We start from the raw sequence: 25,679 nt of genomic DNA, 5'->3' as shown, positions 1-25,679 counted from the left end.
TCTTAAAAAACAAAGCATTGGTTCAATTGCCAGACAATATAACTGCCCTGAAATTGGGCTTCCCTGCCTGATAGCCCTTTGGACGGGGATGGGGCAACTTAAACCACCCCCCCACCTTCACCATACATGAGGCCCCAGCATACAGTAAACTCATCCAAGACAACAACGAAAAACATTCCCAAACCCAAAGACTTTCATTGTTTGGTGGTCCACACGGTCAAAGGCCTTCTCCTGATCCAAAGAAAGTAAACCCACATGCACATCAAATAGTGTACAAATGTCTAAAACATCTCTTATTGGAAACAAGTTAACGATAGAGCGGTCAGGTACACAGTAAGACTGGTCCTTGTGGACCAAGAGCCCCAGATACTCTTTCAACCTGTTTGAGAGACATTTAGATACAATGTTATATTCCGCACACAGAAATGCAACAGGTCGCCATTTTTAGAAGAGCCAAATCCCCCTTTTTTGGCAACAATGAAAGCACAGCATGTTGACAGGAAACAGGAAGAGAACCCTCATGAAAAGATTCACACCACTTCATAAAAATCCCCCCAAAACTGCTTATAGAACTCAAATGGTAAACCATCGATGTCAGGGGCTCAGCCTGATGAGAGCTGCATAACTGCTGTGGACAGCTCCTGCAGAGTAATGTCAGAATCCAAAGCAACTCTCTGCTCAGGGCCCAATCGAGGAAGTCCATGTAACAACTGTTCAGTACACAGAGAATCACAATCCTCCGCCTTAGAGAGCAGAGTAGAAATCCCTGGCATGTTGGCGCATTTCACTGTCATCCATGGTCACCTTCCCACCAGAGAGACGAAGGCAGACCATCTGTTTGCGTTGCAATGTCGACTGCCCTAGGTTAAAAAATACATAAAATAACCATAACATCCGCCTTGACCAATAAAACCCGACCCTTGACAATCTCTGTTGTAGATACCACAGTCATCCTAATTGCCACCCCAGCACTGAAATTAGTACCATGACTGAGTGTATGCTGCCCCTCCCACCACATATCCCAGTCAACCTCATTAGCCTCATCACTTTGGGTCCCCTGCAGAAAAACTACGGTAAGCCTTTTCTGTTTTATTACTTTCAATACCCAAGCCCTCTTATTCCTGTCCCTTCCCCCATTAATTTTGAGAACCTACCCTTGGTAACTCCATATAGAAAAGAGGAAGGAAAAGCAAAAGAAAGCCGAGAAACCAGACCGTGTTTTTTTTCTCTCTCTCTCTCTCTCTCTCTCTATGAGGCATGATCATCATCGTTTTAATTTTCTCTTAACCTTACCACGTTTACCACTACATTTTGCTGCCATGACAGCATTAATACATTTCCTCAAGTGAAAACGCTTCTCACGCAACTGGTCTAACCCCACCGTCTTCTGTTACATCACAGCTGACCTCAAAATGTAACATTAAAAATTGAATCTGCCAATCTGACAGATTTCCCAAAAGTCTGATCCAGGAACCCATTTACCTCATCTAGATTGTAAACTGAGTCTTCACCAGCTGCTATCATATCAAGAGAGATATCCATATCCTTCTCCTGATCCTCCTCAACTGAGGCCTCAGACCCCTGACCCCTCTGCCACATGCCTCTCAACAGTCCATCACTTGTACCGGGTATCTCCTCCACTACCTGGGAGACTAGCCCCACCTGAACCCCCTCCTGTACCCCATTACTTGTAGTGGGAATCTCCCCCCCAGTCTGAGGAAATGGCTCTCCAGATCCATCCTTACCTCCTACAACAATATTTTTCTGCTGCATACCATTCCCCTCTGGTACAAGTTGCAACTCCGTGCCATCAACATGGACAACTTGTTCCTCAGCAACAGGTGCTTGTGTCTGCGCTACCACTGTCAGCCCGCCTCTCCCTACGTCAGTGAGCCCAGGTGTTATGAGGACCACCTGCGCCCCTCCCTCCACCTTCTCCCTTTTCGGGCAAGCATGTTGCTTATGGCCAACATCCCCACACTCAAAACACTGTTGACTACCCGTACCAGCATAAGCCATATACAGTCTGTTGTCACTTTAAACGATAACTCCAAAGTCTATTCCGGTGAGTCCAAAAACATGAACACCTGTCGCCGAAACCTGTTTCAAAGCCGGGTGTTTGCAACCCAACGGGACAATCTTAATTGAACTCTCAAACCGCAATAACTCGCACTCCAATTGCTCATTGGGAGTAAACGGCGGTACATTCAAAATCGTTACTCTTGTTGATTGAGAAAAAAAAGCGGCGTAACTTAAATAAACATACCTTTAAGAAATACGCCATGCTCAACAAGACACTCTTCTTTAAGAAAAACCACCACGGTTTTATTAATCAGTGACGCATAAGCAACATTCTCATAGCCTACCTTCTCTCCAATGGCGAACAGAAACTCCTCCAGTGACAGTAGCTTCAATAACACACCTCAAGCCGCACTGAAGTGACAGGGACGGCGTCCCCATGTGGGTCGCCACCCCTGCCAAAGCCATGCAAATTTAGACAAGAAAAACAATATACTTAATTCTACCACAACAAATAATCACCTTAATCATGCATAGAAAAAGGAAAACCACCAAGAAAAGTAAAACAAGAAGGAAAAAACAGGCGATCTAACTCCAGACAATACTCGCTCATACAATTCCCAGCATGCACTAAACACTCCCAGCATGCAGAGAGAGATGCACGTCTTGGGAATGGGGAGTCATTGCTTACTTGCTTATGGCGGCAAATTAATCTACAGGGAACCTTGAAGCCAATACAGCTGGGTCTCAAGAGTGATGCTCCTATAGGGATGCATTACTCCTTACGTTCTATGGAAGCATTGCTTACTTCTATGCAAGCAAGCATTTCCAGGCTATAACTTCATACCATAATTCCTTAGAGCTTCTAGCTGTACTTCAGAGAGGTATACACTGACTGCACAAAACATTAAGAACAATATTGATTTGCACCCATTTCGCCCACAGAACAGCCTCAATTTGTTGGGGCATCGACTCGAAAAGGTGTTGAAAGCATTCCACAGGGATGCTAACCAATGCTGACTCCAATGCTTCCCACAGTTGTCTCAAGGTGGCTTGATGTAATTTGTGTGGTGGACCGTTCTTGAAACACACTAGATACACACGGTGTGCCTGGCACTTACTGCCATGCACCAGTCATACACTTACAGTGCCTTTGAATCACCTTTCACAGTGATTACAACCTCAAGTTCTATTGGGTATGACGCTACAAGCTTGGTACACCTATATTTGGTCAGGTTGGATGGGGAGTTGGATGGGGAGTTGTACTGTCAGGTTGGATGGGGAGCGTCGTTGCGAAGCTATTTTCAGGTCTCTCCAGAGATGTTCGATTGGGTTCAAGTCCGGGCTCTGGCTAGGCCACTCAAGGACATTCAAAGACTTGTTCCGAAGCCACTTCTGCATTGTCTTGGCTGGTTGCTTAGGGTCATTGTCATGTTGGAAGATGAATCTTCAACCCAGTCTGAGGTCCTGAACACTCTGGAGCAGGTTTTCATTAAGGATCTCTTTGTACTTTGCTCCGTTCATCTTTCCTTCGATCCTGACTAGTCTCCCAGTCCCTGCCGGTGAAAAACATCCCCACAGCATGATGCGGCCACCTCCACCATGCTTCACCGTAGGGATAGTGCCAGGTTTCCTCCAGACGTGATGCTTGGCAGTCAAGCCAAAGAGTTCAATCTTGGTTTCATTAGACCAGAGAATCTTGTTTCTCATGATCTGAGAGTCCTTTAGGGGCCTTTTGGCAAACTCCAAGCGGGCTGTCATGTGCCTTTTACTGACAGGTGTGTGCCTTTCCAAATAATGTCCGATCAATGGAATTTACCACTGGTGGACTCTAATCAAGTTGTAGACACATCAAGGATGATCAATGGAAACAGGATGCACCTGCTTCAATTTCAAGTCTCATTAAAAAAAAGGTCTGAATACCTATGTAAATAAGGTTCTGTTTTTCTAAAAACCTGTTTTTGCTTTGTTATTATTGGGTATTGTGTGTAGATTGATGAGGAACATTTTTGTTTAATCCATTTTAGAATAAGGCTGTAACAAAATTTGGAAAAAGGGAAGGGGTCTGAATACTTTCCAGTATTCAGTGTTCAGTATTCAGTGCCTCACAGACCAGGTCCTCAATACCCCAATCCACAGTGGCAGCAAGGCATGAGGTAGGGAGAATAGTTTCAGAGGTCGAGGGTGTGGCAGAAGAACTGTATAGGCGGGAGAGGGCGTCAGGCTTCTTTCTTTGACCCTGGGCGGTAGGAGATGGTGAAGTTAAATCTGGTGAACAGGAGGGCCCACCGGTTATGCCTGGAGTTGAGGCGCTTGGCTGTACGGAGATATTCCAGGTTTTTATGGTCGGTCCAGACCAGAAATGGCTGTTGTGCTCCTTCCAACCAGTGCCTCCACTCTTCCAACGCCATCTTCACCGCCAGAAGTTCTCGGTTGCCGACATCGTAGTTCCTCTCAGCAGGATTGAGACAATGGGACAGGAAGGCACAGGGATGAAGCATTTGGTCCTGGGCAGATCGCTGGGACAGAATTGCCCCCACTCCAACATCTGAAGCATCCACTTCTACCACAAATTGACGCGAGGGGTCCGGATGGATGAGGATGGGTGCTGTTGTGAACCGATGCTTCAGGTCCACAAAGGCTTTGTCGACAGCTGGAGACCATTTGATCGGTACCTTGGGAGAGGTGAGTGCTGAGAGGGGGGCCGCCAGGGTGCTGTAGTACCGAATGAAATGGTGGTAGAAGTTTGCAAAACCAAGAAACCATTGCAACTGCACTCTGGACGGTGGTTGAGGCCAATCCACCACTGCTTTCACCTTTCCAGGATCCATCTGAACATTGCCCTCAGCAATAACATATCCCAGAAAGGTGATTGTAGAGCGGTGGAACTCGCACTTCTCGGGGAAAACAAGCGACACCTGGAGGGGGTGGAGACAATAATGAGGACAGCTGAAACCGATCAGGGTGTGACAGGAGCAGTGATTTGAGTTTCTACAATATTAAAATCTCTAGAAAAGTTGTGCGATGCTCACAGGTTCCTATGTGTTGCTGTCCTGTTGTCCTGAAGAAGGCCCAGTTGGGGTCTAAACATTGCTTGATTAAACTCAGACTTGCGAGTGCCATTATGCTCTCTAATCCAACACCTGGACAAGTTTATTTTAAAATATGTGTGCAAAACACTTCTTCCTGTGTTTGACCCTCTAGTTGGACAACCTGGACGAGCAGGCTGCCCAGATCAGACGGGAGCTGGATGGACGCCTGCAGATGGCCGATCAGATTGCCAGGGTGAGTCTGATAGCATATACACACTGCAGCAGAACAACATCAACACACTGGTTAGATTGTGCAGAGCCACACATAAACCTGAATAAACAGTTTGTAAGCATCAAAACGGCTTCACGATGCGAGTTCTCCGAGAGCTTCACTATTGTAGAAACAGCTTTACGTCACAATTAATATACTGTAGGCTATATCTGGTAATCTATTGAATGACATGTATTCACATTAGTGTTGACAATACATTAACACATTATTTGGATTTGATTTTGATTTTAATTTATTTTATTATTATAGTGTCTTGCTTCATCGGGATGACCAGCCCACATGGACACAAAAGCTGACTTGTTATGGTAAAAACGTTGTTACCTTCTGTAACACATACTTATTGATGTGATTTTTTTCTTCTTCAAAGGGAGGCAAATTCCCCAAGTTTGTGTCGAAGGAGATGGAGCAGATGTACATAGAGGAGCTGAAGGCGTCGGTGAACCAGCTGATGGCCAACCTAGAGAGCATGCCGGTGTCCAAGGGAGGAGAGTTCAAACTGCAGAAGCTGAAGAAAGGACACAACACCTCCATCATGGACATGGGTCAGGAGGACGAGAACACACTGTCCAAGTCTGATGTGGTGCTCTCCTTTACTCTGGAGGTAGGAACCCTAACCACTGCCCGAAATCTAGCCTGAACCCTACCTCCAACCCTAACACTAAGCCTGGCCAAGTCTGAAGTCATGCGCTCCTGCAGTCTGGAGGTCCTAACCCTAGCCCTGACCCTAAACCTGACCTTAACCTTAACCCTGTCCAAGTATGATGTGGTGCTCCTCTTAACTATGGAGGTGCTAACCCTAGCCTAAACCCTTCACCTGGGTACTAGCCCTAACCCTGTCTAGGAAGGATAAGACCTCAGCGTTTTGGCATTATGAGAGAATATCCTAAATACAGTGTTACCCTTTCTGTAATGTGATTTTCTCAGTCACAAAGAAGTCACACTGTAAGCACAAGTCCATTTGAATAGAGATTAATGCCATACAAATGTTCAATAGGAACAGTGCCTCTGAGAGAGCTCCACCCTATTGTCCTGAGCTTCTCGCTCTCAGACAGACCTTTTCACCTGCCTCTGTCTTTATAAAGAGAATGAGTCACCATACCCATTATCAACATATGTATTAACAATGGCTCTAGGTTCTGCAGGGCAAGGAAAACAAAGCTTGACATGCTTTAGCACGTTCTATTGATGTCTGTAGTCGTGGTGATGATATAGCAATATATATATCTCAGCTGGCCCTTTGGAAAACTAGACCTGATCTGCACTTTCATTGGTCTATTGATTATTTTAGCACATGAATACATTCCAGGCCAAAGTCCCAAGGTGAGTTTGCTTATAGTTATCTTCTCTCTCTAGATTTATATCATTCTAGACCAGGGCCCCTATTCACAATATGTCTAAGAGTTGGAGTGCTGAATGATGTAGAATCAGGTCCAGCCGCTTAATTGTTATGCTTTAAAAGGTTAAAATAATCCTAGGTCAGCAATCCTACTCTGAGACGCTTTTTGAATATTAACCCAGTTTAGATTGCAAACAGATGGCCCTCTAGCCATAAAGAAAGAGAAGAAAAATAAATGGAAGCTTTCAGGAAGAACATTTTGTCAAAATGACTCCTCCACAGTACTCCCCCGATCACTAGGGTAGACTTCCGTTGTTTAGTTACAAATCACAGATCACAAGGTAGACCTGGATTATGTAGTGAACCAAAATAAAAACCTCCTTTTATGATTCCGTAGCAACTTTGTTACTCATCCTTCATCACAACAAGAGTTATTGTGATCTCAGAGAATTCAATATATGCAGAAGGGCTATTTCTGTTCCCCTAGCTACTTTAGGAGAAGGAAGTATAATTCTAGCATGGGCAGATTAATACTGCTCCTTCCCAGTCCCAGCAGTTGATTGTAGTGGGGAGCAGAGCAGATGTAGTGATTATGGTGCGAGGACTGAAACTACTGCTTTATAGATCAGAGAGGATGGCCTGATTTGTAGCTTCTGTCATGGAATTTAGTAATGGGGTTTTTGGACTCCAATGGCATGTTGTTTTTATGAAGATTTTAGAATATTCACATACAAAATCAGTCACCAATTGGATGGAAACCTAGCTATAGACACCGTAAAGACTCTGGCAAGTGCACTAGTCCAGTGTCACTTTGATTAATCCTGCACATCATGGTTCACCAGCAGCTCCAAACATCTAAAGAATAAGCTACCAGCCAATCAAGCTTGTAAGAATTGTACTTAACATCTTAAAAATCCTTCTTTAGCCTTTTACTGCAGTGGGCTAAATCAGGGTCACACAGAGTTCTTCTTGATAGTCTTAAACAAATCTATTTTGAAGCAAAAGTATACACCTCACTCACATGTTTATGCACCTAAAAAATTGAAGTCAATTGTATCATGTCAGATATTGAAATATATTCAATTTCGAAGTTGCATCCCAATATTACACTTTATATACATCACAGAAGACTGAAATATAACAACGCCGTTTGATATAGAAACATTAGAATTTCTGCGTAATAAATAAAATGAGGTTGATTAATTATGTAATTATGAAGAAAAGAAAACTGATCCCAGATCATCACTCCTACTCTGAGACGCTTTTGAAAATAAACCCAGTATAGATTGCAAACAGATGGCCCTCTAGCCATAAAGAAAGAGAATAAAAATAGATGGAAGCTTACAGGAAGAACATTCTGCCTAAATGACTCCTCTACTGTACTCCCCGATCACTGGGCTAGACTTCCATCGTTAAATTATAAATCACAGATCACAAGGTAGACCAGGATAATGTAGTGAAACAAATCCTCCTTTTTTAATTTCATAGCAACTTCATTAGTCATTATAATAACTCTTGTTATGATGAATGATCTAAGAGAATTCAGTATACGCAGAAGAGCTTGTTCTGTTCCCCTAGCTACTTTAGGAGAAGGAAGTATAATTCTAGCATGGGCAGATTAATACTGCTCCTTCCCAGTCCCAGCAGTTGATTGTAGTGGGGAGCAGAGCAGATGTAGTGATTATGGTGCGAGGACTGAAACTACTGCTTTATAGATCAGAGAGGCTGGCCTGATTTGTAGCTTCTGTCATGGAATTTCGTGATGGGATTTTTGGCCTCCATTGTCTTTTCCTTTTTCATGGTCATGAGTTCTAGTTCGCTTGAGTAGGCCTAAATGTTAGTATCTTTCTCTCAGTCGGGGTGTAGTGTCGTTGAAGACGGTGGTTCTCAACTGGTTTTGGGTCAGGACCCAAATTGAACCAGGTTATCTTAGTATTATTCACATCTCGATTTTCTTTTTGCCAAAATACTGTATTTTTTTATGCTATACTGGTAGTGAATGTAGCAATTATATGACAAGGGAACAACATTTGTCATTGTCGGTAATTCCATATTGATCATATTCTTGATGGAGAATGGTAATAAGCTCACTGGTTTGAGACCTCAAAATCAACCAAATCCACTAAATAGCGCTGCTAATATATCTATATTGAAAATAGTGGGATTGAAGAAAAATTATTCAGAGATGAAATTTACTCACTTTCTACCAGGTTTTACTTGTTTAGTCATTCAGAATGGAGTATTTTTTCAATCGACATTTTCATAATTTTTTTATTCAGACACCCGCGACCCATTCAAAACCTCCTATGACCCGAATTTGGGCCACGACCCACCAGTTGAAAATGACTGGTTTAAAACATACCGTAAATGTTGTTGACCAATATAGCTTAGGAGGTTAAGGCATTTTACAGTAATGTGTTCGTTAATGTTGTTTTTTTATATGAGGTTGTATGCATTTACTGTACCTTTGTTGGTTTATGCCAAGGAGATTGTTGTAGTCATGTATAGGGCACCATAGACAGTTAGGGGCTGTGCTTGGGCCTTTTCAGGAGGGTGCAATGTAACAGAATGTAACAGAATATTGTCTAGACCAGAGTAATGTCAGCTCTATAGTTGGTACATTTCTGCTACATTGTGAACCTTACCGCGTACACCCATGGTTTCACGACCTGCTGTTTGTGCCCTCCAGGTGGTGATCATGGAGGTGGTGGGCCTGAAGTCTCTGGCTCCTAACAGGATCGTTTACTGCACCATGGAGGTGGAGGGAGGGGAGAAACTGCAGACAGACCAGGCTGAGGCCTCCAAGCCAACGTAAGACCCTTCTGTCTCTTTCTCTGTCTATCTAGCTGTCTCTGTCTCTGTCTCTGTCTCTGTCTCTGTCTCTGTCTGTCTCTGTCTGCCTCTGTCTGTCTGTCTCTGTCTGCCTCTGTCTGTCTGTCTCTGTCTGTCTGTCTCTGTCTGTCTCTGTCTCTCTTTCTCTGTGCCTCTCTCACCTCAACTCTTAACCTGCCTGAGCATAACATCCACTGACTCATGTAGTGTTCTCATGTGATCTGAATGCAGTCACCTTCTCTTCACGCTGTGATTCCTGAGTCAGCTGATCAAAGTGTGAAAGGACGCTCCCAGTGTAATCCTCCATTTAGAACAGTCTGTCTCCATGGGAATTAAAGGGAGGTCAGATGATGAGTGAAAAGATAACACCGGCAAAGCCTCCCATCTCAGGATGATAGCTTTCCAAAAAGGTTCTCCTTGGAACACCTCAAGTTTACCGAGATGTGTAACCATATACGGTAGATACATACCAAAACTATCTATTCAGGTTCAACACATTAAGTTGGTTCAGGTTCATTGTGGTCACAGCCTTTCATCAACCCTTCCTGAATGTTAAAAGTGGTGATGATGTTAATGAGGAAGGAATTCATGTGAATGTGAATGGGTGTTCGCAGACTGGATCCCGAGTCTGTCTGCTGTTATAAAGGAAGCAGTCTGTAATGTTACAGTGTGTCTGTGATGCCAGCCTCTCTCCAGTGATGTGATGTTCAGCTCGTGATTATGAACTATTTTAGAGACTCGTCCTCTTGCTCTCCCACAGATTCAAGTGTCATTTTATAATGAGAGGGAGATGAGAGAAGTGGGAGAGCGAGAGGGAGAGCAATAGATGAAGGATAGGCATGAAAAGAGAAAATGGCAGGACGACAAACAAAGTGGTGGAGAAAAGTGGGAGAAAGAGGAGGAGATGGAGGTAGAGAGATGGGGAGAGCAGCCTCTGTGTGTGCCCCTACTCCAGTGCTGCCAGGCAGGGAGAGTGATCAGGACATGGCATCTTAATGGAGCAGGAGAGAGTCCCCCTCTAGCACTCCTGGAAATGACAAGCATCTCGTGCTGCTAGCTAGCTGTCAGCTTATCCACCGCATACACCATCACACAGGCGCTGTTTTAACAACCTCCTTGTACAGGAGGAGACGTGTCCTGTCTGATCTAGGATCTTTAATTTTTTTAAACCTTTATTTAACTATGTAAGTCAGTTAAGGACACATTCTTATTTACAATGACAGCATACCCTAGCCGAACCCAGACGACGCTGGGCCGTGGGCTGTGCGTCGCCCTATGGGATCCCCAATCACAGCCAGTTGTGATACAGCCTGTAATCGAAACAGGGTCTGTAGTGACGCCTCTAGCACTGAGATGCAGTGCCTTAGACCGCTGCGACACTCGGGAGCCCAAATCTTGTGTCATTTAGTTTAACAAATGATCCCTGAATGCAATACAGTACTGCTCTCATTCTTATTGTATATAATCACACTCAATAAATGCATGATCAATGTAGGTATTAGAACTAAGGGGCCAATGTGAAAGAGTAACATTCTAATCACATTCCCAGTGTGAGATGAGACACCACCTGGTGGTGATGAGTGTTAATGTCAGTAAGGCAGAGGAGAAAGACATTGTCACTCACAGATGCAGCTCACAGCAGAAGGAGAAACGGCAAACACACACACACACACACACACACACACACACACACACACACACACACACACACACACACACACACACACACACACACACACACACACACACACACACACACACACACAGCTTCAGACTGCTGGCTCTGTCTTGTGCTGCCTGTCTCCTTGATGATGATGATATCACATGCCATCCAATCATGACACAATAACCCCTATGAACATGTTCATATATATCTCATTGTGAATGTGTGTGTGTGTGTGTGTGTGTGCATGCATGAGTGTTTGTGTGTGTCTCTGTGTGAGTGGTAGGGCTCCCTCAGGCTGTGCTTGCCTGTGTGGAGCGGCCGGTGCGCCCGTCTCCCACTCAGTCTCACTCCATCTCCTCTCTGTAATAAATTGAAATGTTGCTTCTGCACAGCATTTAATATACCTTCTACTCCTCTCTACTTCTACCCTTTGCACGTTCAGCCACGACAAATAAAGTGTCAGCTGCTATTCTCAGTCTGTCTCATAACTGAGCAGTACGTAGCTTACCCAGCCCCAGTTTATTGTTTTCACTTTATCACTTTGGTTATAAAGTTTTATTTTTTAACAACCACGTCTCACTCTTTCTGAGAGCGCAGATATCGACTTTTGGGAAAGAGGATGAGAGAAAAAGAGCCGCAGACAGACAGAGAGAGAGAGAACGTGCGAGATAGAGGGAAAACAGGGAAGGCGATTCTAGTGGATCTTGTGCAATTCCTCTGGGCCAGGTAGATGTTCATTTACGCTCGGATTCAATCCAACACAGAATAACAAACAACCTGAGCACAGGGATAGACTTTTAAAGGCATTTCCAGAATGTTGGCTGATCTAACCTTCGCTGTAAAGACTGCAAATGTCGTCTCAAACATAAATCAAATTCCAAATGAAATGACTGTGCACACGTTGTTTGTCTGCGTTTGTTTGCATCCTGGCCTAAAGCTACAGCCCTGTAGATGTTGGAGATGTGTCCATGTCTTGAGAGCTGTGTCAAAAATCAAATCAAACTTTATTTGTCACCTGCGCCGAATACAACAGGAGTAGACCTTAACGTAAAATGTTTACTTTACAAGCCCTTAAATAACAATGCAGTTCAAGAAATTGAGTTAAGAAAAAGTAACACAATAAAATAACAATAATGAAACTATATACAGGGGGTACCGGTACCGAGTCAATGTGCGGGGGTACAGGTTAGTTGAGGTAAGTAGTCAATGTAAATAGTCCGGGTGGCCAATTGATTAATTGTTCAGCAGTCTTATAGCTTGGGGGTCGAAGCTGTTAAGGAGCCTTTTGGACCTAGACTTGGTGCTCTGGTACTGCTTGCCGTGCGGTAGCAGAGAGAACAGTCTATGACTTGGGTGACTGGAGTATTTGACAATTTTTTGGGGGCCTTCCTCTGACACCACTTAGTATATACAGTGGGGAGAACAAGTATTTGATACACTGCCGATTTTGCAGGTTTTCCTACTTACAAAGCATGTAGAGGTCTGTAATTTTTATCATAGGTACACTTCAACTGTGAGAGACGGAATCTAAAACAAAAATCCAGAAAATCACATTGTATGATTTTTAAATAATTAATTTGCATTTTATTGCATGACATAAGTATTTGATCACCTACCAACCAGTAAGAATTCCGGCTCTCACAGACCTGTTAGTTTTTCTTTAAGAAGCCCTCCTGTTCTCCACTCATTACCTGTATTAACTGCACCTGTTTGAACTCGTTACCTGTATAAAAGACACCTGTCCACACACAATCAAACAGATTCCAACCTCTCCACAATGGCCAAGACCAGAGAGCTGTGTAAGGACATCAGGGATAAAATTGTAGAACTGCACAAGGCTGGGATGGGCTACAGGACAATAGGCAAGCAGCTTGGTGAGAAGGAAACAACTGTTGGTGCAATTATTAGAAAATGGAAGAAGTTCAAGATGACGGTCAATCACCCTCGGTCTGGGGCTCCATGCAAGATTTCACCTCGTGGGGCATCAATGATCATGAGGAAGGTGAGGGATCAGCCCAGAACTACACGGCAGGACCTGGTCAATGACCTGAAGAGAGCTGGGACCACAGTCTCAAAGAAAACCATTAGTAACACACTACGCCGTCATGGATTAAAATCCTGCAGCGCACGCAAGGTCCCCCTGCTTAAGCCAGTGCATGTCCAGGCCTGTCTGAAGTTTGCCAATGACCATCTGGATGATCCAGAGGAGGAATGGGAGAAGGTCATGTGGTCTGATGAGACAAAAATAGAGCTTTTTGGTCTAACTCCACTCGCCGTGTTTGGAGGAAGAAGAAGTATGAGTACAACCCCAAGAACACCATCCCAACCGTGAAGCATGGAGGTGGAAACATCATTCTTTGGGGATGCTTTTCTGCAAAGGGGACAGGACGACTGCACCGTATTGAGGGGAGGATGGATGGGGCCATGTATCGCGAGATCTTGGCCAACAACCTCCTTCCCTCAGTAAGAGCATTGAAGATGGGTCGTGGCTGGGTCTTCCAGCATGACAACGACACGAAGCACACAGCCATGGCAACTAAGGAGTGGCTCCGTAAGAAGCATCTCAAGGTCCTGGAGTGGCCTAGCCAGTCTCCAGACCTGAACCCAATAGAAAATCTTTGGAGGGAGCTGAAAGTCCGTATTGCCCAGCGACAGCCCCGAAACCTGAAGGATCTGGAGAAGATCTGTAGGGAGGAGTGGGCCAAAATCCCTGCTGCAGTGTGTGCAAACCTAGTCAAGAACTACAGGAAACGTATGATCTCTGTAATTGCAAACAAAGGTTTCTGTACCAAATATTAAGTTCTGCTTTTCTGATGTATCAAATACTTATGTCATGCAATAAAATGCAAATTAATTACTTAAAAATCATACAATGTGATTTTCTGGATTTTTGTTTTAGATTCCGTCTCTCATAGTTGAAGTGTACCTATGATAAAAATTACAGACCTCTACATGCTTTGTAAGTAGGAAAACCTGCAAAATCGGCAGTGTATCAAATACTTGTTCTCCCCACTGTAGGTCCTGGATGGCAGGAAGCTTGGGGCCCCAGTGATGTACTGGGCCGTACCCACTACCCTCTGTAGCGCCTTACGGTCAGATGCCGAGCAGTTGTCATACCAGAAGGTCACATGCTTCTGACGTGTGTGTGTGTTGTGTTTCAGCTGGGGGACCCAGGGAGACTTCACCACCACACACCCCCTCCCTGCCGTCAAGGTGAAACTGTTTACAGAAAGCACTGGAGTGCTGGCCCTGGAGGATAAAGAGCTGGGCAGGGTAACACAACCTTTGATCTCTCTCTCTCTCTCTCTCTCTCTCTCTCTCTCTCTCTCTCTCTCTCTCTCTCTCTCTCTCTCTCTCTCTCTCTCTCTCTCTCTCCTCTCTCTCGACAGATTTCCAACGGTCTAATGTCCACTGCTTGTGTTTCTTGGCTCCAACAAGTCTCTTCTTATTGGTGTCCTTTAGTAGTTGTTTCTTTGCAGTAATTCTGCCATGAAGGCCTGATTCACGCAGTCTCCTCTGAACTGTTGATGTATATATGTGTCTGTTACTTGAACTCTGTGAAGCATTTATTTGGGATGCAATACTGAGACTGGTAACTCTAATGAACTTATCCTCTGCAGCAGAGGTAACTCTGGGTCTTCCTTTCCTGTGCCGGTCCTCATGAGAGCTAGTTTTGTCATAGCACTTTATGTTTTGCACTTGAAGAAACTTTAAAAGTTCTTGACATTTTCCGGATTGACTGATCTTCATGTCTTATAGTAATGATGGACTGTCGTTTCTCTTTGCTTATTTGAGCTGTTCTTACCATAATATATTTTACCAAATCATATCAAATCTAATTGTATTGTTCACATACACATATTTAGCCGATGTTATTGCAGGTGTAGCGAAATGCTTGTGTTCCTAGCTCCAACAGTGCAGTAATATCTAACAATTCACAACAATACACACAAATCTCAAGTAAAAGAAAGGAGTTAAGAAATATATGACTATTAGGACGAGCAATGTCGGAATGGCGTTGACTAAAATACAGTAGAATAGAATACAGTATATACATATGAAATCAGTACAGCAGTATGTAAACATTATTAAAGTGACCAGTCAGTCTATGTCTATGTATATATGGCAGCAGCCTCTAAGGTGCAGGGTTGAGTAATCGGGTGGCTATTTAACAGTCTGATGGCTTTGAGATAGAAGCTGTGTTTCAGTCTCTCAGTCCCAGCTTGGATGCACCTGTACTGACCTCGCCGAGGGCTATCTTCTGTATACCACCCCTACCTTGTCACAACACAACTGATTGACTCCAACGCATTAAGAAGGAAAGAAATTCCACAAATTAACTTTTAAGGCACACCTGTTACATTTACATTTACATTTAAGTCATTTAGCAGACGCTCTTATCCAGAGCGACTTACAAATTGGAAAGTTCATACATATTCATCCTAGTCCCCCCGTGGGGAATGAACCCACAACCCTGGCGTTGCAAGCGCCATGCTCTACCAACTGAGCCACACGGGACCTGTTAATTGAAATGCATTCCAGGTGACTACCTCAAGAAGCTGGTTGAGAGAATGCCAAGAGTGTGCAAAGCTGTCAAGGCAAAGGGTGGTAACTTTGAAGAATCTCAGAAATAAAATATATTTTGATTTGTTTAACACTTTTTTGGTTACTACATGATTCCATATGTGTTATTTCATAGTTTCATTGTCTCCACTATTATTCTACAATGTAAAGAAAAACCCTTGAATGAGTAGGTGTGTCCAAACCTTATTGTTTTAAACCTTTGCATTTTAGGCCAATACATTTCTCCTAGTTGTTGAACTGGAAGCAAAGGTGACCCCAGCCATCCATATACTGAGCTGTTATGTCACTGAGTAGACAGTTATGCTGGATTCCACATCGACCCCTAGCCCCTACTCCATAGGCACTCATGTAGGTCTGAGAGGATTGGATTGATAATAGCATTATGGTATTATGGTTAGGAAGTAGGGACTAGGGTTGATTTGGAAACCAGTATAGTATGCCACTTCCAGGTAAAGTCACAATCCCTAAACCATACACTCTGTAATGTGAGCACACACCATTCAGAGCACACATCATTATGGGACAGAGAAAGCTGGTGTAATCAGTCCTGGGTTGGTTAGCATGATGTGATGTGTAGACAGTAAGCTACAGCCACTGCTGGGCCCTAGGTATGCACAGCTCTTGTTTGAAATCCCTGGTGATGAGGATTATGCAAAACTAGTTTTTAAAATTCCCATCTGATTGACGGGGCCTCTCTGTCCTGGATTAGGCAGGTGGGGAAATTAAGGTGTGCTATAGTCTCATTCAAACCCTCCCTGTGGAGAAACAGGACCAAAACAGTGTCATCTTCACTGCCGGATGCTTATTCAATACAGTACTGTAGGTGGACTGAGTCAGGGATGATTTTAACCCCTCACAGCCAGAACATTTTAAGCTGTGACCACATTATAGTTCCTCAATGATGTATCCAGGCCACATCATGTCCACACCTGTCCTTGTATAAACGGTCCTTTCTCTTCACGTTAGACGTTTGACTGAATTGCATATGGTTAGAATCCCCAAGCCGACTAAGTGAAAAGTCGGCTGATCTGCCCTTGAGCAAGGCACTTAACTTTAATTGCTCCTGTTTGTCGCTCTGGGTAAGGGTGTCTGCTAAATGACGTAACTGTAAGTCATGCAGAGATGTCTTCATCATCTGCTTTGCTCCGCTCTCCTGTCCTCTAATGCAGAGAGAGAGAGCCCTCCAACGTCCTGTGATAGTGTGCCGGGCAGCCCTGGATAGGCTGTTCAACATCTAGTCTTCATTGACATTTGGTTGAGTTGTCAACCAATGTGGAATTTAAAAAAATTATCTTTGGATTTAGGGTAAAAGTTGGCTGAAAACAAGACTAAATTCCCTTAGGTTGATGACTTTTTGCAAATTCTATCAGTTTTCCACATTGATTTAAGGTCATCACATTGATTTAAGGTCATCCCATTGATTTTTGTTGTTGAAATGACGTGGAAACAACATTGATTCAACCAGTTTTAGCCCAGTGGGAGTGACCTTGGCTGTGATAGGGGCTCTTTGATCTCCTGCTGCAGCGGCAGACAGGCAGTCAGGCAGGCAGTCAGTCAGCCAGCAAGGCTTCATCAAAGCTCTTTAACTCAGCAAAGATAGATTACGCCCCGTCTTCAGGGAAGCAGGGAGGAGCAGAGTAGAGCGGGGACTGCTGGGCTTCTCTTTCCTTTGATATGGCAACACAGCTACACAGATACGCTGAGCCACTGGCTCAAACGTGACACACAGCACAGGCACACTGGGGCCTGGGCTGCCAGAGCACGATTAAGATATAATGAAAACTCTTGAAAATGTATTGAGTGTTCAGAATCCTTGAGAATGCTGACTCGTGGTGCTGAATACTGACTGTATGGATGGATACAGACCAGGGATCTCTCCAATAAACCTTGTGGATATGTACAGTATACTGCTTACACATGTACAGTATATCCATATCTCTCAGAGGTGGTTACATTGTTACTGTACATTTCAACTGTAGTATCCAACACAGTTTTGCTTCCAACAAGATTCTCTGGTCTGATGAAACCAAGATTGAACTCTTTGGCCTAAATGCAAGCATCACGTCGAGGAAACCTGGAACGATCCTTGCGGTGAAGCATGGTGGTGGCAGCATCATGCTGTGGGGATGATTTTCAGTGGCAGGGACTGAGAGACTAGTCACTATCGAGAGAAAGATGAACGGAGCAAAGTACAGAGAGATCCTTGATGAAAACCTACTCCAGGGTGCTCAGGACAGACTGGGGGCAAAGGTTCACCTTCCAACAGGACAACAACCCTAAGCACACAGCCAAGACAATTTAGGAGAGGCTACGGGACAAGTCTCTGAATGTCCTTGAGTGGCCCAGCCAGAGCCTGGACTTGAACCCGATCGAACATCTCTGGAAAGACCTGAAAATAGCTGTGCAGCAACGCTCCCCATCCAACCTGACAGATCTTGAGAGGATCTGCAGAGAAGAATGGGAAAAACTCCACAAATACAGGTGTGCCAAGCTTGTAGCGTCATAACCAAGAAGACTTGAGGCTGTAATCGCTGCCAAAGGTGCTTCAACAAAGTACTGAGTAGCCTCCCGAGTGGCACAGCGGTCTAAGGCACTGCATCGCAGTGCTAGAAGCATCACTACAGATCCGGGTTTGTTCCCAGGCTGTGTCGCAACCGTCCGTCACGTGGAAACCCATAAGATGGCACACAATTGGGTTAGGGGAGGGTTTGGCCGGCTGGGATGTCCTTGTCCCATTGCTCTCTAGCGATTCCTTGTGGCGGCCGGGCGCATGCATGCTGACTACGGTCGCCAGCTGTACGGCATTTCCTCCGACACATTGGTGCGACTGGCTTCCGGGTTAAGTGAGCAGTGTGTCAAGAAGCAGTGCGGCTTGGCCGGGTCGTGTTTCGGAGGATGCATGGCTCTCGACCTTCGAGTTGCAGCGACGGGACAAGATTGTTACTACCAATTGTATATCACGAAATTGGAGAGAAAACGGGATACAAAAATATAAAAATAATACTGATTAAAGGGTCTGAATACTTATGTAAATGTGATATTTCTGTTTTTCTATTTTTAATACATTGGCAAAAACTTTGAAAAACCTGTTTATGCTTCGTCATTATGGAGTTTTGTGTGTAGATTGATGAATAAGGCTGTAACAAAATGTGGAAAAAGTCAAGGAGTCTGAATGCTTTTCGAATGCACTGTATATACAAAAGTATGTGGAAATTCAAATTAATGGATTCGGCTATTTCAGCCACACCCGTTGATGACAAGTGTGTAAAGTAAAGCACACAGCCATGCAATCTCCATAGACAAACATTGTCAGTAGAAAGGCCTTACTGAATAGCTCAGTGACTTTCAACGTGGCACCGTCATAGGAAGCCACATTTCCAACAAGTCAGTTCATCAAATTTCTGCCCTGTTAGCCCTGTAAGTCAACTGTAAGTGCTGTTATTGTGAAGTGGAAACGTCTCGGAGCAACAACGGCTCAGCCGCGAAGTGGTAGGCCACACAAGCTCACCGAATGGGACTGTCGAGTGCTGAAGTGTGTAGTCTGTCGTCGGTTGCAACATTCACTACCAAGTTCCAAACTGCCTCTTGAAGCAACGTCAACACAATAACTATTCGTCGGGAGCTTCATAAAATTAGTTTCCATCGCCGAGCAGCTGCACACTAGCCTAAGATCACCATGCACAATGCCCAGCGTTGGCTGGAGTGGTGTAAAGCTCACAGCCATTGGACTCTGGAGCCTTGGAAACACGTTTTCTGGTGTGATGAATCACGCTTCACCGTCTGGCAGTCCGATGGACGAATCTGGGTTTGGGGGATGCCAGGAGAACATTTGGTGGATGAGGAACAATGGTCTGGGGCTGTTTTTCATGGTTCGGGTTAGGCCAATTAGTTCCAGCGATGGAAAATCTTTACATTACAACATACAATGACATTCTCGACAATTCTGTGCTTCCAACAGTTTGGGGAAGGACCTTTCCTGTTTCAGTATGACAATGCACCCGTGCACAAAGCGAGGTCCATACAGAAATGGTTTGTCGAGATCAGTGTGAAAGAACTGGACTGGCCTGCACAGAGCCCTGACCTCAACCCCATTGAACCCCTTTGGGACGATGTCTGCGAGCCAGGCCTAAACGCCCAACATCAGTGCCCGACCTCACTAATGCTCTTGGGGCTGAATGGAAGCAAGTTCCTGCAGCAATGTTCCAACATCTACTGGAAAGCCTTCCCAGAAGAGTGGAGGCTGTTATAGCAGCAAAGGGGGACCAACTCCTTATATATCCCACCTGAACAGGCTGAAATGCCAGTTATTATTATTATTATTACTTTTATTTTTGCTCTTTTTCAAATTTAGTTTATCAAACAATAGTCTGCACTCTTAATTTTTTTTGTTTCATTTTGGCAACACTCATTTTAAATACCACTGTCATTGTGTGTAAATATCATACAAAAAAATGTGAAAATCAAGTTTTTGAATGCACTGCCCTTTAAAAAGTCAAGGTTAAAAATACAATTGTGTAGTCATCATCAGATATCTTAATCTCTTCATTTCTCTCTTAATCTTAATTTGTCTGATACTTTTCTCCTCCAGGTGGTCCTCCACCCGACCCCTAACAGCCCCAAGGCATCAGAGCTCCATAAGATGGCCCTCACCAAGGCCTGCCCCGACCAGAACCTTCAGATCAAACTGGCCATTCGCATGGACAAACCGCAGAACATGAAGCATTCTGGGTAAGTATGGACAAGCTCCAAAACATGAAGAATTCCTGGTAAGCATGGACAAGCCGCAGAAGATGGAAGAATTCTAGGCAAGCAAGGGAAACCTGGTCCTATTGATCTCAATCTCATTTGTTTTAAAGTCTGCTACTTTACTGCTTAACATACTCATGAGGACAGAGTAGGATCTCCAGATAGGGTTTTGTTTGGGGTTTTATTTTTATCTTTTCATCCATTTCTCTGAAACTCCTCCGGCCTCTTCCTTGGTTCCTTCTTGGCCTAATTTCTAGATAAATGGATTGTATTGTATTGTTCTATCCCCTCTGGTGGTTACTACTGGATTTGTTTTACATTTAGAGAGCAACAAAGACACTAGCTTCCAGGCCAACGTGACTCATTCTCACTGCGCCAACCCAGGGTCATCCACTCTGCATAAAACATCAAAACATGTACGACATTATCATATTATGAACAGTGATTAGGTCAGCCTCTCTTTTGTTTGTAGTAGGGGATACACTCCTTGCTATGAATGTAGTGTGGGCTAAACCTGCTGATTCTGTTGCTGTTGTTACAACACAGGAAACAACAATAGCCAATTGTCATACCATTGCCATGTACTCATTACGTTGCCATGTAGTAATTGTTAAACATTGTTTTCTGGCAGGTATTTGTGGGCTTTTGGGAAGAACGTCTGGAAGCGTTGGAAGAAGCGTTTCTTCGTCCTCGTGCAGGTTGGTACATCATCATCCTCTGAAATATAATGTCTTTGGTCTGGTCAAATGAAAGGTCATTCAAATGACAACATCACCAAAACAACCAATAACTTACAGTTTATTCAAATATATTGGCACCATTGAACTTTACAATAGAGTGCAAATGGATCAGAATGTCTTATTTTCTCTCTTCAAAACTGGTTGAATGGCTATTTTTTACCCTGTAGGCAACTGCAACTTGCCACAGGTGAGATGAATTACCCAGTAAACGAGAATCACCTGCCTCCAACCAAATTAATTTGAATTCTGAATAATTTAGTCCAGGACATTTTTTTTATTGGTCCTGTGCAGTTGTATATCAAACAAATACAACACGTGTGAACACCAAAGGTTTTTTCAATTTCAACTTGTTTTAGCAGAAATAGGGAATTGTGATTGCAACTGTATGTGGCTAAAGGGGTAGTTTTCACACACAAATATAATCACATTTTAATCGCCTTCTTACCTCGAAAGAAGCTTGAACAATCACAGCAATTCACCATTGATCCTCTGATGTTCCTGAGCAGATGGAAGTGTATGACGTGTACTGGCCTCTCTGTTGTAGGTGAGCCAGTACACCTTTGCCATGTGCAGCTACAGAGAGAAGAAGTCTGAGCCACAGGAGCTGCTACAGCTGGATGGTTACACTGTGGACTACACCGACCCCCAGCCAGGTACATATATACACACATGCACGCACACATGCACATTCACACAGACACACACGTACATTATGTACGCACGTGCATGCATGCACGCAAGCACAGATGGACGCACACACACACAAATGCATGCACGCACACACACACCCACACAACCTGTCCCTAAACCCTCCTCTCTGTCTCTAGGTTTGGATGGCGGCAGGGCGTTCTTCAACGCGGTGAAGGAGGGCGACACTGTGATCTTTGCCAGTGATGACGAGCAGGACCGCATCCTGTGGGTTCAGGCAATGTACCGGGCCACCGGTCAGTCCCACAAGCCCGTTCCCCCCACCCAGGTCCAGAAACTAAACTCCAAGGGGGGTGCCGCCGCTCAGATGGACGCGCCCATCTCCCAGTTCTGTAAGTAAACCAATACACAACCTCAGCATCAGATCAGCCAATCAGCAGGCAGTTTCAGGTTTCATCCCCCCCCAATCCAGTGACAGCTCTCACCCATAACGTTTCACTACGCCACGTGTCTCTCCCCACGTCACACTGCAGCCACATACTGTAACTGTTAAACACGTTGCGCTGTAGAACTAAAGTCAACACACGCAGGCACGTCCTCCTCATTGCTGTATCACACAGAGTACCCAGCATCTTTTGGCCTCCCCTCATCGTCACCAATCAGTCACACATTACCTGTTTAAAGGTGCAGCATGCTATGACTCTTCCCCCATCAATCTGCTCTGTCTCTCTCTAAACATTAACCAAGCTGACAAACTTAAGAGAAACACGGAACGGCGGCCAATGACGTAGATATAGATTAAACCACTAAAATGAAACATCAAGCTTGGCACCTTTTAGCCTTTTGAATCCTTTTGAAACCTTTAAAATCTTTTGAGAATGTTTTGCGTTAACAGTGGTACTTAAGTGTTATGTTTGTGACAATGCTAAGGTGTCAGGGAGTATTGCCTGAACACCCCCAGACCCCAGCATGTTGTATGGTAGAAAACAACAGCTGTAACAGACAGACTTTCTGAGTCCCCGCTCAGCCCAGCCCTGTCTCGGTCCAGCCACTGCTCAGTCAACGTTCTCTGTAGTGTTAACCGATCCTTTACTTGTACCTTTAAGCAGCCACTGGTCAGATACTGTACAGTAGCAAAGTAAAGGTAAGACTGCCTCTAGTAACGTGGCTTCTGCAACACGTACCTATCTACTTCCTGTTGTAACCGTCTCTTCTGTGTCCTCTGCCTCTTATTTAAAACACACTTTGAATCACAGTTTAACAGTGAAATAGGACCAAAGATTTTTAGGCTAACATGATACTCGTGTATCCTAATACACTTTTCTTTTTACAAAATATATCTAAGTTACACGTTGTAAACACTCTGAAACCTGAACAGGTTGAACCTAACTTGGTAAATTAGTACCCTTTAGTAGCCAACTCAATTCTGTTCTTTGACAGCACTAAAGAACTAGCCTGGTAAAACCAGACTGAATGCTGTGCTCACCATTTGTTTCAATAAGGTGAGTGCATCGTTCAGTCCGGTTAACAAGACTACTAAAGAACACTCCACAATAGTAGATCCTGCTATTCAAAACCAAACGTGATAACTTATTTTGGTGTGCATCCTTCCTTCAACTCCTTTAGTTATTTTAACGATTATTCTAATGTCCAGGCCGTTTGGTTAGAGTTAATGGGTTGTAGAAAAAGCTTTTTTCCCCTTTTATTATATTGGTATTTTTATAACCTGAAAACAATTCAGCAATAAAAACATCTACGTTTTTATGCAGGAATTGCGCTATTTAGTTAACATTTTTTGGGGGGAGGGGTAGAAAATATATGTTTTAATTAATTACACTGTAGTTTTCATCCGTTTCTATAAACAGAATCTATAGATCAGAATTCCCTGTGGTCTCTCGGTCTCTCCATTGGTGTCTTTGTCGAGTATGTGATCGTTCTTCTGGTTATTTGGTTACCTCCTCTATATAAGACCAGCCATTCTGATGCCATTCAATGACCCCTCACAGTGGCACAGACCTCCTCCTTCTACCCCCCTCCTCTCTGAAACACTGTGCCACACCAAACGTACATGTTTCACCCCACCCTGGTTATCTTGAATGGCACAGGGGCCATAACATACACCACACCACCCTGTTACTCTCTCTCTCTCTCTCTCTCTCTCTCTCTCTCTCTCTCTCTCTCTCTCTCTCTCTCTCTCTCTCTCTCTCTCTCTCTCTCTCTCTCTCTCTCTCTCTCTCTCTCTCTCTCTCTCTCTCTCTCTCTCTCTCTCTCTCTCTCTCTCTCTCTCTCTCTCTCTCTCTCTCTCTCTCTCTCTCTCTCTCTCTCTCTCTCTCTCTCTCTCTCTCTCTCTCTCTCTCTCTCTCTCTCTCTCTCTCTCTCTCTCCCATCAGAGCTCTGCTGCCGATAATTTGTCTAGATGCTATGAAGGTTCTGGAGCACTGATTTGGAAGGATAGGAGAGTAGTCTTTCTAAAGGAGAACTTACAGGTTACTACTTCTAAATGATGATTTTAGATGAGGAAGGAATGGGACTCTGGCGAAGCTAATAGTGTTTTCTCATGTGCCAGCCTGCCTCCAGACTGAATCCAGTACTGTACTTACCAGAGAAGTTATGCGTGTCACTACTCATTACCAGGCGCAATCACTTTGCTTTAAGTGGACTCCCATATTCATAACCATATAATAATAAAATATTCGGATAAAATGATAACATTAGGTGGATATGTCAGGTTTATTCCAATTGAGTTAGCCATTTAGATTGTTATTACTCTTCATTTATTTTTCCTCTAAACATTATCTCGTAAGCTGTCCAGTGCCTTCATAGATTCAGCGGAGGATACTGGCATCATCTACATAATAATAATAATAATAGTAGAACTAGAAGTTGTTGTTGGAGTGCTGGAGGTAACTGTAGAGTATTGGCCAGTGCTCCTCTATTATAAGCTGGAGAAAGCAAAGTGAAGCGATCATATTATGATGGTAATGTATAAAGTATGTTAGAATAAGATACAGATGTAGGATCTTAATTTGATCCCCCTGTTGCAGGATAACTTTCCTAAAATGCAGGACATTTACCACTTGTAGTGTATTTGAGGTTTAAAAAGGCTTGTCATTTCCACTTGGAAATTTCAGACTTGATTTTCCGTTATGAAAAATGTAAAAACGCCTACAGAAAATAATTATAATCCACATAATAATTCACCTTTTCTGTTGCTGCAGGATTATTTTCCAGAATCCAGACTAAATCAACCACAGCAGAGTGATGATAACCCTTTACCCTTATCCTTTAATCTCTCTTTTTTCTGTCATGCTCTCACTGGCCCTCTATTTCCCTCTCTGACTCTTGATTTTCTATCGATTTTCTCTCTTTCTCTCTCTCTACCTTTCTTTTCACTCTACATCTCTCTCTCTTTCTCTCTCTCCAGTTCACATACCCACACATGCTCAGCACACCACCACTGCCCACACACCACTCACTCACTCACTCTCTCTGAAACACTGTGCCACACCAAACGTACATGTTTCACCCCACCCTGGTTATCTTGAATGGCACAGGGGCCATAACATACACCACACCACCCTGTTACTCTTCTTTCTTTCTTTCTTTCTTTCTTTCTTTCTTTCTTTCTTTCTTTCTTTCTTTCTTTCTTTCTTTCTTTCTTTCTTTCTTTCTTTCTTTCTTTCTCTCTCTCTCTCTCTCTCTCTCTCTCTCTCTCTCTCTCTCTCTCTCTCTCTCTCTCTCTCTCTCTCTCTCTCTCTCTCTCTCTCTCTCTCTCTCTCTCATT

General features: G+C 43.9%; 1 protein-coding gene across 14 annotated transcripts in view; it reads left to right on the top strand.

Annotated features, from left to right (window-relative positions):
- The window catches only part of LOC139563015 (calcium-dependent secretion activator 1-like), a 147,262-nt gene that overhangs the window by 85,166 nt on the left and 36,417 nt on the right, over positions 1-25,679 (top strand). For all 14 annotated transcript variants that reach the window (XM_071381347.1, XM_071381330.1, XM_071381287.1 and 11 more), the window contains exons 4-11: positions 5,224-5,304; positions 5,711-5,944; positions 9,369-9,490; positions 14,339-14,450; positions 20,350-20,489; positions 21,139-21,205; positions 21,792-21,900; positions 22,075-22,287. In XM_071381347.1, coding sequence (XP_071237448.1) covers positions 5,224-5,304; positions 5,711-5,944; positions 9,369-9,490; positions 14,339-14,450; positions 20,350-20,489; positions 21,139-21,205; positions 21,792-21,900; positions 22,075-22,287 — 1,078 coding nt within the window. The remainder of the gene's footprint in view (positions 1-5,223; positions 5,305-5,710; positions 5,945-9,368; positions 9,491-14,338; positions 14,451-20,349; positions 20,490-21,138; positions 21,206-21,791; positions 21,901-22,074; positions 22,288-25,679) is intronic.

Source organism: Salvelinus alpinus, chromosome 2 (assembly GCF_045679555.1).
Source record: "Salvelinus alpinus chromosome 2, SLU_Salpinus.1, whole genome shotgun sequence".
NCBI lineage: Eukaryota > Metazoa > Chordata > Actinopteri > Salmoniformes > Salmonidae > Salvelinus > Salvelinus alpinus.
This window is presented reverse-complemented; position numbering and strand designations above follow the sequence as displayed.